The sequence below is a fragment of the Zootoca vivipara genome, chromosome 8 (genome assembly GCF_965207765.1).
Source record: "Zootoca vivipara chromosome 8, rZooViv2.hap1.1, whole genome shotgun sequence".
Taxonomy (NCBI): Eukaryota; Metazoa; Chordata; class Lepidosauria; order Squamata; family Lacertidae; genus Zootoca; species Zootoca vivipara.
The window spans coordinates 41,371,573-41,384,439 of record NC_142591.1 but is presented as its reverse complement, the minus strand read 5'-3'; the positions used below and the strand labels follow the sequence as shown (position 1 = coordinate 41,384,439).

Genomic DNA, 12,867 nt, shown 5'->3' with positions numbered 1-12,867 from the left:
TAAGGTGGCATTTTTCCATCTCCGCCGTATCAAGCAGTTGGTCCCTTACCTTTCTCGCCCTGATCTGGCCACAGTGATCCATGCGACGGTCACCTCCAGGCTTTATTATTGTAACTCGCTTTACGCGAGGCTGCCCTTGAAGCTGACCCAGAAACCACCGGGTGCAGAATGCCACGGCGAGGCTCCTGCTGCGGAACCACATTCATCCAGTGCTTTACCAGCTGCACTGGCTCCCGGTGGAGTACAGGATCAGATTTAAGGTGCTGGTTGTGACCTTTAAAGCCCTATGCGGCTTAGGACCCTCGTACCTATGGGACCGCCTCTCCTGGTATGCCCCGCAGAGGACTTTAAGTTCCACAAATAACAAAATTTTGGAGATGCCAAGCCATAAGGTGGTTAGATTGGTCTCAACCAGGGCCCGGGCCTTTTGAGTACTGGCCCTGACTTGGTGGAACGCTCTCTCACAGAAGACCAGGGCTCTGCGGGATTTGACATCTTTCCGCAGGGCCTGCAAGATAGAGCTGTTCTGCGTGGCCTTTGGGCTGGACTCAGTCTCACCCCTATGTTTTCCTCCCTTGTGGTTTTTGATTTGGGAAAATGAGGCTGCATTTAAACATTTTAAATTTAAACTGTATTTTAACCCGTATTTTAATTAATTGTTTTTCTTTCTTTTACGTCTTATTGTAATTTTATTGGTGTCAGCTGCCCTGAGCCCGGTTTTCACTGGGGAGGGCGGGGTATAAATAAAATATTATTATTATTATTATTATCATCATCATCATCATCATCATCAGACGTTTTGCACATACTACTTAATGCATGAATGGCAACAATTCTAAGCTCCTAATCTGAACCATCCTGCTACTTAGACTGTACCTTGGCATGGTGCAGATCTACTCCGTACATGGATAATTTTTTTGCATTCTCCAAAAAATGCATCTCAGCTTCCGCAGGTGTCATTCCCCTAAAGATAATAAACATGAGTAGAAATAAACACACATAAAAATGAACTTGTTTCCCGGAAAATAAATCTGTCCTTTATGATGATTTAAATGATTTCATGCAATTGTTTTACACTATTATTCACTCCATCCAATCATTTCCCCCTCAATGTAATGCTTTGAAATTCAGTACATTTTTCTTGAAGGAGGATAGAATTCCAAACGACTATAATTGTATACATCCCCCCCCCCCTGCTTATATTACCTGTGGCTTTTATGAAGCTCTATTACTTTGTCTTCCAGTTCTTTAGTATGGTTTGGTGCAAAGCGAAATTCACTGATGTAATCACTTCCGTATTCATCAGGATCATAATCTCCAAGCTCTGACTGAACTGTATAGGAGCCCAATAGTGCAAGTGTAACAAAAGAACATGGCAGTCGTCCAGAAACTATGTCATCTCTCAGCTGTAAACAGAGGTAGTACCTGCAACAAATTTTTTTTGTAAAAAAACACACCTCATTAACACCTCCATACCCCTCCAAGTTCTAGCAATTCACAAGCAGTTTATAGGTTTCATTAAGCCTAGACAAGTGCAGAATCTCTGCTTTAACCAAAGTGGTAGAAAACAGAAGAAAGGACAAACAGGAACGTGAAAGAAATATCTCCATCACAGGGCAGTTGGGGGATGGCCAGTTAGGTTGATACATAATGGAGCACTTGAAAACACAATCCCAAGAAGTGGTGTGCGCATATGAAGAAACAGTAGATGCAGTCAGAACTCCAGTTTGTATTTTAGGCACAACAGAGTTCTCTCTCCTATTAATTAGAAGAATTTATACATTGAGCAGAAGTGCCATGGCTGTTTACAAACAAACAAAAACATCAAAATACCACAACAGAACTAGCTCAATAAAACAAAGTTGAAATTTCAAGTCACAACAAAACATTAAAATATCAGTCATAACAATCAGGAATTGGTGGGAATTGGTTCTTCTCAGTAAGTCACTACCGTATTATTTTAATTGCAATCCATGTTTCCTCTTCTGCTTACTTTTCAGTTAATGCTAACTATAAGCGGCAGTTTCAGAGATATGTCTTTCACCTGCTAATGGTAGCAAAGAACTATTCCCTCCGTTCACTGCAGCATCTTTTTATGTTCATGATTATGTGAATGCCACAGCCACTATTAGGGACAGATGAGGTCTCCTCAGCTCAAATTTTCTGAGATTTTTCAGGGAAAGTGCAACGTTTTATTTGAGATGCTGTGGGAAACCCAGCCTTCTGCTATGACAATTATCCAACCCTTCCCCAAAACTTATTGTAGGCAGGATGGGTCAGTCATTAGCAAGGAAGTCTGGTTCCCAGCTATGGAGGGTCATGAGTATGGCCAGGAAGCATGGGAAATGTAGTTTTCAAATGTTCTTTGCTACACTTCACAGGTTTCAGTGCAATGGATGCCATGAGGCTGAGGTGTTGGCTACTGCAAGCTTACCCTAATACACCTACCCTGGCAACAAAGGTAAAGGGATGGCAATGAGGCAAGTTTATTATAAATTTGACCTTTGGTGGCGGGCCGGTGGATGAGGATACAGCTCCAATATCTACATTTCCTTACTACCATATTGATAATGGTTTATGGAAGGAAATGTAGATATTGGAGCTGTATCCTCATCCACCGGTGTTCACCTCACATTATACAAACAATTGTTTAATAATTGTTAGTTAGAGGTTGCCACCACCAATAACTTTTCATGATCAACTTATAAAGATTGCTGGCTGTTTTAAATACCTGGTAATATCTTCAGAAAGCTGGGCAGGATCAGGAGGATAGAATTTCACATTAAAAGAGAAATGCCAAGCACCACCTATAAGAAAACAAAACTTAAGATTATTTGCATACCGTGTCCAGTAATGGTTATCTAGTTGTCTGAACCATTTCCTTTGCTTTCATAATTGAAGATTGAGGGCTCCTAACTTAACAAAAAATAAGAAGAAGAATTGTCCCTCAGCAAACAGCAACTTATCTGAAGCGTCTGTAAAAACTTGTACACCCAGGACAATTTTCTTGGCTAAGATACGGTTTACACAATCAAATACAAAGATAAGAACCTAAACATTTAGCAAGGCTGTGCTCACAACTGAGTGAAGCATATAGTTATTTCTATAAACACATTCATCAGCACCTTGGGGAGATCTATCTCAGTTGAATTTCTTTGTCCTTTACCATGTACAAAATTGTAAAGATAAAACATAGAGGTCATTACTCAGAATCAGCCCTGAAAGCCTCAAGATGAGGCAATAATATCACCATAGTCAACTAGCCAGCTTACCGGTAGTTCCCCTGCTCCGACCAATTACAGTGCTTATTAATCATAAGCTGGTTTGGTCTTGCTACTAGAAGACTCCGACAAAAGCAAAGAGGTATAAACACTTGCATTTTACAGCCTGATCTTGTATATCAGAAAATAAAATAAAATGAGAGGTTGTTTTGGTTTGTTACTATGGTATATATTTTTGTGTTTTCATATTGTAAACCATCCTGTGTTCTTCGGATGAAGGGGAGTATAGAAATTTAATAAATAAAATAAATATCACCAGTGTCCTTTCTTGGGCCTGGCCTCAGTCATTCAAGTTCTAATGACAATCAGGTTACCATAATGCACTCTTATGTGGGATACTCCCTTGAATGCAGCCTGGAAACTTCCAACAGGTTCATAATGCAAAGCTGCCAGAGTTCTGACTGGACCTAACAGACCAGCAAATGCTGATGGGGTTGTAGTCCAAACTATCTGGACAGCACCAGGTTGGTGAAGGCTGCAATGTACTGATATTGCACACATCCTTTAACCACAATACTGTACCAATTTCCCCCCCTCGATTCAAAATGGGTTTTGACCTTTACAGCTCTCAGTGACCTGTAATTGGAATATCTCAAGATTAATCTTTCTCCCCATGAGTCTAACCCCGAGGCTTTTCTCCAGATCACTCCACTATCTGATACCTGGTGAGAAGGGAAAAGTGCCTTTTTGGTTGTGATGCAACTAAACTTCTTTAATGTTCTTTGGAAAAGATACACACAATTTCTAAAAACGTGATGCTGCTTTAAATAAGGATTCAACCACTGCTGCTTTTAAACTTGTCTTGTAAGTCTGTTTTTAAAACATATACACTAATTGTTACCTTCCTGCTTGCTTGCAGTTTTTATTATTTATAAGATGACTTGAATATTTTAACAGAAAGACAGGGTAGAAATATTTAGAAATGAAACATATAATAAATACAGCCCACTAAGGTAAGTAAATAAGCTTTATTGTACTAGCCAAAGGCCATGACTAAACCATACAAGCACTATGCAGAAAAGATATATCTATATGCCTATAAAACACTGTAAAAAAACAGAGTCACTGCCTGAACCATCAAAATCATAAAATGCAGAAGCACACGTAGACTGGGGACTCCACACAGTATACAGTATTTTCCTATTTAGACCTCTGAATATCCCTTACAGTTTACTGACATTCTGCCCAAGTTCTTCTTCCACTAAGGTGCCATATATCTTACCAACAGAAGCTGTGTAAAGTATATCTTTTGATTTCAGTTTAAGTACTTTTCTACTTTGCAACATCCTATTTTTAACTATTTAAACTGAGCATGTCATGATGAATATGCATGTTGAAGGTGTGTCAAGTTTCATTACTGAAGCCTTGGTGTGCTTGATAGTAGAGGGGTCGTGCTAATCTTGACAGTACAATATATATTAAATTGTGTGCAAATTTCCTACAGGTTTGGCCTTTAGGGTCTGGAATGTTATCTACATGAATGAACCTCTGCCCCTTACAAAATACAAAGACTCACTTTCTTTCTTGGTCCTTCCTTACATATATTTCTGCTTGAATAAGTCCTTCGCTTGAACAAAGCTCTTAGTTTATTCAGTAAAAACAGGTCTTCTAAACGGCAATTAATCAGAGATCTTAACAATCCTGGTGTACAAATCCCTGAGCTACTCTGGAAAATGTTTGGATTCCGTTCATTTGTTTGGGAAAAGCAAGAAAGACTTAAAGTAAGCCTGCTGTGCTGTATTGATTTCAGAAAAAAGGCACAGTCAATATTTCTTTCCCACATTGGGTAAAACAAAGAAACAGGGTGAGAAAAAACTATACATACTTTTAGCCAAATTTTCTTAGGTGCCAATGTACATTATTACTTTTAACTGCAGTGATAACTGGGTGCATTTCAGGGTAGAGAAGCCCAAAGGAGATCCCATGTGCTAATGAAATTTTGTGTATGATGTGCATTCTTAAATTATCAGTCAATAATATTTTATGTCTGGTAATACTGGGTTCCTAAAGTAATTTTCTGAAACAGCAAGTTTTGCATTTTTATATGCTACAACTGCATCTCTTCCCACTGACAAGAGCAGGACTAGACTTTGCTGTTCTGGATAATCTCCTGCAGTTACCATTGTTCACATTTGGCTAAGAAGTCTACATCTGATGTATTAACAGTATCTACCATAACAAACACTGCACATTTTCTTGATTGCATCAATACTGATTTTTTAAAAATCCGAAATAGCTGAAACCATTACTGTCATTTATAAATCCATGTGCCTAGGCTTTCAAAACAGGTTTACATAATTTGGCTATTCAAAGCAGAATTCTTTACAGAAATGTTGATGTTTTAAAGCATTTACAACATTTTATTAAATATTTCTCATTACAAGTATACCACTTCGCTCACACTATAAATTAACATTTGTAAACCAAAAACCATGTTTTTAATTCCAGATGGAGAACGTTTCCTACCAAATGTAATTGCTTGCATATACTTGGCCATTGGAAAGATTTTATTTGTGAAGTGTGATTGAGAATGAACACTGACATCTGTTTGCTACAGCAAATTCCATGTCTATGCATTACATCAAGTTTGTAGAAAGGATCTTAAATATTCGACTTGGTTGCCTTGATGCTTAATTTATTCTGGGTACTTTTAGGTTTCTAAAGCAGTTCACAAGTACATTTACACAGGAGAAAGGAAGTATAAAACCATTTGCTTTCTATTAAGACTTACTTGGGTAACAATGTGGGAAAACAATTTTAAAAATACAAGGTAGAATCACAGATATATAGACCTCTTCTACAGGTATCTTTTAGGCAGCATTACTAATGTTACTTACCTGGGAGGAATCCCTATTAAAAACATATAGTTAATGTCTTTAAAATGATTTAGCACAACTTACTTCGGATCTGCTTTTTTATTTCCTTGGCTGGGTCCAACCAATTCTGAAAATAAGTATTTAAAATACTTTAATGTACAAACATGTTTTAAAAATCATCAAGAAGAACAACAACAACAGCAACAACAATAATTTGTTTATACCCCGTCCATCTGACTGGGTTGCCCCAACCACTCTGGGTGGCTTCCAAAGTATAAAAACACAACTGTGCATCAAATATTAAAAACTTCCCAATACAGGGCTGCCTTCAGGTGTCTTCAAAAGGTTGTGTAATTGGTTACCTTTCTGACATCTGATGGGAGGGGGTTCCACAGGGCCGGAGCCACTACTGAGAAGGCCCTCTGCCTGGTTCCCTGTAACCTCACTTCTCACAATGAGGGAACCACCAGAAGGCCCTGGGAGCTGGATCTCAGTGTCCAGGGCTGACAGGGACCCTACTCCATTATGAAAAGTGCAACACTGCTGCTGTCAGGAGGATGCTACTGTCTCCACCGCCTCCACTCTGACCAGTTTTGAAGGCTGATGATTCTGACAACACAATCTCAGTATCATTAATAAGACGGAAATGCTTGGATTTGATATATTTTCCCCATTTTATCTAAATTCTTGTCTAATTTTACCTTCTGGCTTTCCATATCTTTGTATGTTAACCCGAAGTAATCTTTTTCCAGCAGGTTCAGATGTTCACATACTTTGTCAAACAGCACCTGGCCTTTTGAACGTTTCTACAGAGAAAGTATAGGAAATAAAATGTTTGAGTATCAAAACACACGAACCTTTTAAAAAAAATATCAAGACAGCTTAAAAGAATTAAGTGGACATTCATTTAATTTCACGCTAAAGGTTTGATATTAACTGGCTCATAATATGAATTTTCCACGCCTGAAATACTTCCTTCTATTGCAAGGTATGTCACCTTACCATTAAATTATTACTTTAATTGCAATGAAAACATAATGGGAAGGATCCATCCCACGCAGCTCACAAAATTCAGTTCACAAAACATAGTTTTCCTGGCCCCTTCTCCATACTGAACCTATCCCAAAAGCCAGAATAGCTCACAGGGTGGGACATGGGAGACTGCAGCAGGAAGGAGAAATTAGCAGAATTTGGGCAGAGGAGGTTCCCCCAAATGCACCTTTTGATCCGTCTGTTCTCTTCAATATTATTTGCAACAGGCCCAATGGTAGGGACCATTTTCAGCACATATGCAGAAGTTGAAAGCGTTAACGTCTTATTGGCTCTCAATGGAACTGTCCTGATTTCTGAAATTAACTTGGACTTTTTGTAAAACTGAATATAACTTACCTAAAATTAGAATGCCATGGTCCCAGGGCTAGGAACATCAAGTATGCCTAAAGGGCAGGATATGCATCATGCAAATGTAATTTTTATAACAGTGAAAGCATAGGGGTTAGGGGAAACCAAAGCTGATTGTTTCCCCAGGGGTGGGGGTGGTGCTCCTCTTGATCAAAGAATTCTGCACGCAATCCAAGAGAGGATTTCATGGTTGTCTAGATAATGCATTGCCTTCCCTGCTCTTGCACAGGAATTTCCAAACAGCACTGCAATAAGTCATTATGGGCCAATTTAAAATGAAGAATTCTTTTTTTCACTACGGCATTCATGACTCAATAACGATTGAGCCAGGGGGACTTTGCTCACCACTAGTAGAAATACGTTGGGGTGGAAGAGTTTAAAGAACAAGATAACACAGATGTGATAATATCTAGTAAGATGAATAACCATGACAGCATTTTGAAGGAAATGTAAATTGCTGTAGCATGAAAAGACATTTTGAAACTTCTGAGATAATTTACTGAGGGAATTTAATGAAAGCAGGGCAGGGGTTTTATAAGGCTACCTGGAATCTGAAATAATATTCACTGTTATCAGGCCTGAATTCACCATTTTGAGAATTTTGACAGCATTAACAAAGAATAACATACACAGCACACAAGTATCAACAATCAAGCAGAACTGCTCCCTGGTCTCCAGCCTTTGACATCTTCACCTCTGCAGCTTAGCCAACCTATAAACAAACCTCAAGCTCCTTTATTGAAGATGCAGCTATGGACACTTCTCAGTATGCTCCTCATTCCTTTGTGGCAGATGTCACTGCCAGACGTTCACACTGGCTCAAACACACGCTGACACTCTTCTCAACAGTTACAAACTGGAGTTCACCTCCAATCTGTCTCCAAGAGTCTTTCTGTTTCCAATATCCAACGATCCACAAAAATGCTCCAGTGGAGCATCTTCTACAAGCAGAAGCCATAGAACCAGTTCCCAGGGAATAATTTTGCTATGGCATCCATTCAATATTCTCTGTGGTTCTGAAGAAGGAAGGAACATCATGGAAAGCAATCCTAGATCTAAAATTCCTCAACTGATCCTCCCAGTACAGGAAATTCAGGATAGAAACCCTAACATCTCATCAAAGAAGTTATCTACCGTCAGGATCTGCTCAAATCTATAGCTCTCCAAGAAGCCTATCTTCACATCCCACATCTGGGGTGTGGGGTGTGTTAGGTCAGAGGTATTGCTTCTGGTGAGGTTTGTTGCACAAGTTGCAATGTTCTAGAACTGATTTGAGTTTCTGAATCAATAATTTAAGCTACAATATGTCTCATCTACATTAAGTGGTAAGAGTTCACGTGCTTTCATTTAACAGTGCATGTACGTTTACCTTTTTGAAGAAACTGTTTCTATTCAGAAAGAAGTTTGAAAATTTTGGGATATTATATTAGTTTTCAGAATAATCATTATAAAACAGAGTGATTATATAATGTGTACTCTTGATTATTTAACTGATTTCAGCATTTGTATGTCACCCCATAACATTTAGCTCTCTGGATGGTTTACAACAAATAGTAAAATAAAAATAGAAATGTAAATACAGTATGTAAAATAAAACATGAAACCATAAAAACAAAAACAAGGCTCTTCACACCCCCAAAATCAGAAGCACAAATTTAAAAACTGTGAGGCCCAGAATATATAAGATATTTAGGAAGCATAGCTGAACAGAAATGACTTTGGTGATGAAAATACCACAAAGCTGGTGCCTGAGAGACTCACTCTGGAGAATGTTCCATAACCATAGTGCCAGTGCTAGAAAAGCCCCTCTTCCTGATGCTTACCTGCCTCGTTTCATTTGGTGAGGGCAACTAAAGCAGGATATATCTGAATATAATGCTCTAGAAAATCCAGTAAATGTTTTGATTGTACACCTTCAGACTGAGATTTCTGAACTATTTTGTTTTAGGAAACATAAACACAGCCCCAACTGTTAGGTGAAGATGCCTAAAAACACCCCAAAAAACTTTATAACTGTGAGGTACAAAACATAACAGGAGTACATTATCTGCATTAAAAATAATGAGTAATCTCAACAACATTACAAGTGCCATTCTTAAACTAATTTGTACTGAAACAAAATCATGCTAATTCATTTCATTCCACAGCTTTCCCCAAAGGCCATACATTTAGCCTCAAATTATTAAAGTTCCTCAGAAAGAAATAATGAAAAAGGGGAAGTCACTATGCAATTATCTATAGAGTCCTCAAGAAATCATTTAGGGTGATAGAAATAGGCAGCACATAGGAAGAAGAAAATTATGTTTTCCACCAAACTGTCAACTTTGCCTGAGTTTTTCCAGGTTATTTTGCAAAAGAGGAAGAAGATTTTATTATCTCCATTTAGAAGATTGAGAAAATTATTAAAAAACCAATAAACCTCCCCAAGGTGAAAAACAACAGGGGACAGATACTCTGTGTTCCTTAATTGCCACACATTCTAGATTCAGTTTTCACCAACATAAGGCTGGTACTAAATACCAACTAGTTGACAATCACTTAGGGATGCAAATTGAAGGAACTAATTCAAGACAGATAATTGTCAAGAGCCATGATTGTGGGTTTGTTTTTCTGTAAATCCTTTCCAACACCCCTTTATGTACACCTAGCAAGAAGTTCCAGATCAATTTAACAGGGAACATGATTGATGCTAAAAAGAACTATTTTGGTAATATCTAACACCATATGCTTTCAAATATGGGTCAGTAGCTTGCAGTAAAGGTAAAGGGACCCCTGACTATTAGGTCCAGTCTTGACAGACTCTGGAGTTGCAGCGCTCATCTCGCTTTATTGGCCGAGGGAGCCAGAGTTCAGCTTCCAGGTCATGTGGCCAGCATGACAAAGCCGCTTCTGGCGAACCAGAGCAGCGCATGGAAACACTGTTTACCTTCCCGCCAGAGCGGTACCTATTTATCTACTTGCACTTTGATGTGCTTTCTAACTGCTAGACAGTAAGGTAAAGGTACTTGCTTAATTGGAGGAACAAGTGTGATACTTGATTTTTCTGGGATTTTGTTGCCCATTTTAGTATCTGTCAATGCAGATGTGCTAGCTGAAAGACTGTTGGCAGATTATTTAAAAAATTGCTGGGCTCAGAATTATATTAAAATTCAAGGGTGCAATTTGCATCTATTTGCATTTTCATGATGACAATACAGCACCTTGTCAATTTAAAAGCCAGGCAAGGTCAAAAGATGTTTCAGCTGGCAAATCCATATGCTGGTACAGCTGACTGCTTTGATAAGCAGTAAGCAGTTGCTGGCTAAAGGTCTGCAGGAGGCAGGTGCCATTTTTAATATGTAACTTTAAGAGGTGAACATTCATTGGCAGCAAATATACAACAAGTGACCAAACATTGAAATTCAAATTACCACCAAAACCTCATTGTGTTGGATAGGAGAGGATAAGGGAACACACAACAATGGTTTGCAATATACCAGTAAAATTAGCACTTCATGTAATTTCTGATGTGCACATTCTACTGTGGCTTCATCTGTCTTGAAACAAGATCAAGCAAACAAAAGTATATGCATGTTGGAAACAGATATGCAGGCAACCATGTATATAGCACATATCCTAAAAACGTGTTTATTAATTTATTTAGGGAAAAAATGTATGAACTACTTAATCAAAGCTGTATACATAAAATAATATAAAATAATTATCAATGATACACCAAAAAAGCATCTTTTCCTTTTAAAAAAGCAAATTGTTGTTTAGTCGTTTAGTCGTGTCCGACTCTTCGTGACTATAAAAAAGCAAATATACAACACTAAATTGCATGCCTGTGTAGACTTGTTGAAATAAAAATGAAACAGTATAGCATGGGGGGCCTGCCAAAGAAGAAATGTTCCAAAGCACAGATATTGCCACACTAAAAGATACAATGCTCCACAAAAGAGCAACAAAGATCCAAAAATAGAAGTGGCTGAGTAAGTACATTTGGAGCAAGGAGATCCTTCAAATAAACTGGCCCCAAGCCGTTCAGGGCTTTATATACCAATAGGAAAACCTTGAATTTGGCCAGGTAATAAAGAGGAAGTCAGTGCAGGTATTTAAGTAAAGGTAATATTGTGGTGGGACCCAGGTGGCGCTGTGGTTAAACCACTGAGCTAGGGCTTGCTGATCAGAAGGTCGGCGGTTCGAATCCCTGTGACGGGGTGAGCTCCCGTTGCTTGGTCCCAGCTCCTGCCAACCTAGCAGTTCGAAAGCACGTCAAAATGCAAGTAGATAAATAGGAACCGCTACAGCGGGAAGGTAAACGGCGTTTCCATGTGCTGCTCTGGTTTGCCAGAAGCGGCTTTGTCATGCTGGCCACATGACCTGGAAGCTATACGCCGGCTCCCTCGGCCAATAATGCGAGATGAGCGCGCAACCCCAGAGTCGGTCACGACTGGACCTAATGGTCAGGGGTCCCTTTACCTTTACCTTTAATATTGTGGTAAGATCTCAGTCCTGCCAGCAGTTGTGTTGCATTTAGACATTTAGACTGTAACTAAAGAGAACCAAAGGGATTATATTTCAATTAGTTTCCTTCCCTACTAACAGTACAAATCAACTCTAGGCCTGAAAGAATTAAGAGTCTGGCAACACACCATTCAATTATTATTATTTTTTTAAAAAATCAATGTGGCAACAGGACTAAATAATTTATTCATCCCAAACCATTATTTATTGCTGCCTTCGCTGAAAAGAAAAGGAGATTGACAAAGAGAGACTCTAGCCCCCCAAGCTCTAGATATTAGCCCCAAAGCATTTTTATGTTCCAGATTGCTTTCACCAATCATTTTTGCAGTTTCCTTTTGCTTCTCAAGTCTTTAAAATGTATTCTTACCATTTTGTCTGTTCTTCCCACTATATTAGGGCGATTCTTCCCCAGTTCACCTTAGCTGTTATTTACATTACAAAATGTGCACATTAATTCCATGAGTACAATTGATGTCTCAAATGGTTTAGCCCCTGACACCAACAATTTGTTCAAAGAGCTGCAATTTTAAAGTCTCCATGGCATAAAAAGTGCTGCATTTTAATCTATTTTAACTGCTGATTTACTGCTTGTTATATTATAAATGATTTGCATTTGTAACAAAATCAGCAATAAATTGTATTGTGTTGATTTTATAGTCATTTGTATTATATTGAGAGCTGCACTGGCTGAATAATTGTATACAAATACACAAAATGAATGAATAAGTAAATGTTTAATATAAGAAAGCAGTCAGTTTAACTAGCTAGTCCATGGACCTTAGAATTCAGCTTCTGAAGTTTCTCAAATAACCGTAAGCACCAAACAGCCTAGTACTAATGTATCCTGGCCCACAGCCAACAGC

At 38.6% G+C, this 12,867-nt stretch overlaps 1 protein-coding gene across 49 annotated transcripts in view; it reads right to left on the bottom strand.

The window, feature by feature from the left end:
- The window catches only part of EPB41L3 (erythrocyte membrane protein band 4.1 like 3), a 132,782-nt gene that overhangs the window by 36,528 nt on the left and 83,387 nt on the right, over positions 1 to 12,867 (bottom strand). For all 49 annotated transcript variants that reach the window (XM_088675360.1, XM_088675375.1, XM_088675395.1 and 46 more), the window contains exons 4-8: positions 6,799 to 6,903; positions 6,182 to 6,224; positions 2,732 to 2,807; positions 1,207 to 1,425; positions 877 to 964 (exon numbers count right to left, since the gene is read on the bottom strand). In XM_088675360.1, the coding sequence (XP_088531486.1) occupies positions 877 to 964; positions 1,207 to 1,425; positions 2,732 to 2,807; positions 6,182 to 6,224; positions 6,799 to 6,903 (531 nt within the window). The remainder of the gene's footprint in view (positions 1 to 876; positions 965 to 1,206; positions 1,426 to 2,731; positions 2,808 to 6,181; positions 6,225 to 6,798; positions 6,904 to 12,867) is intronic.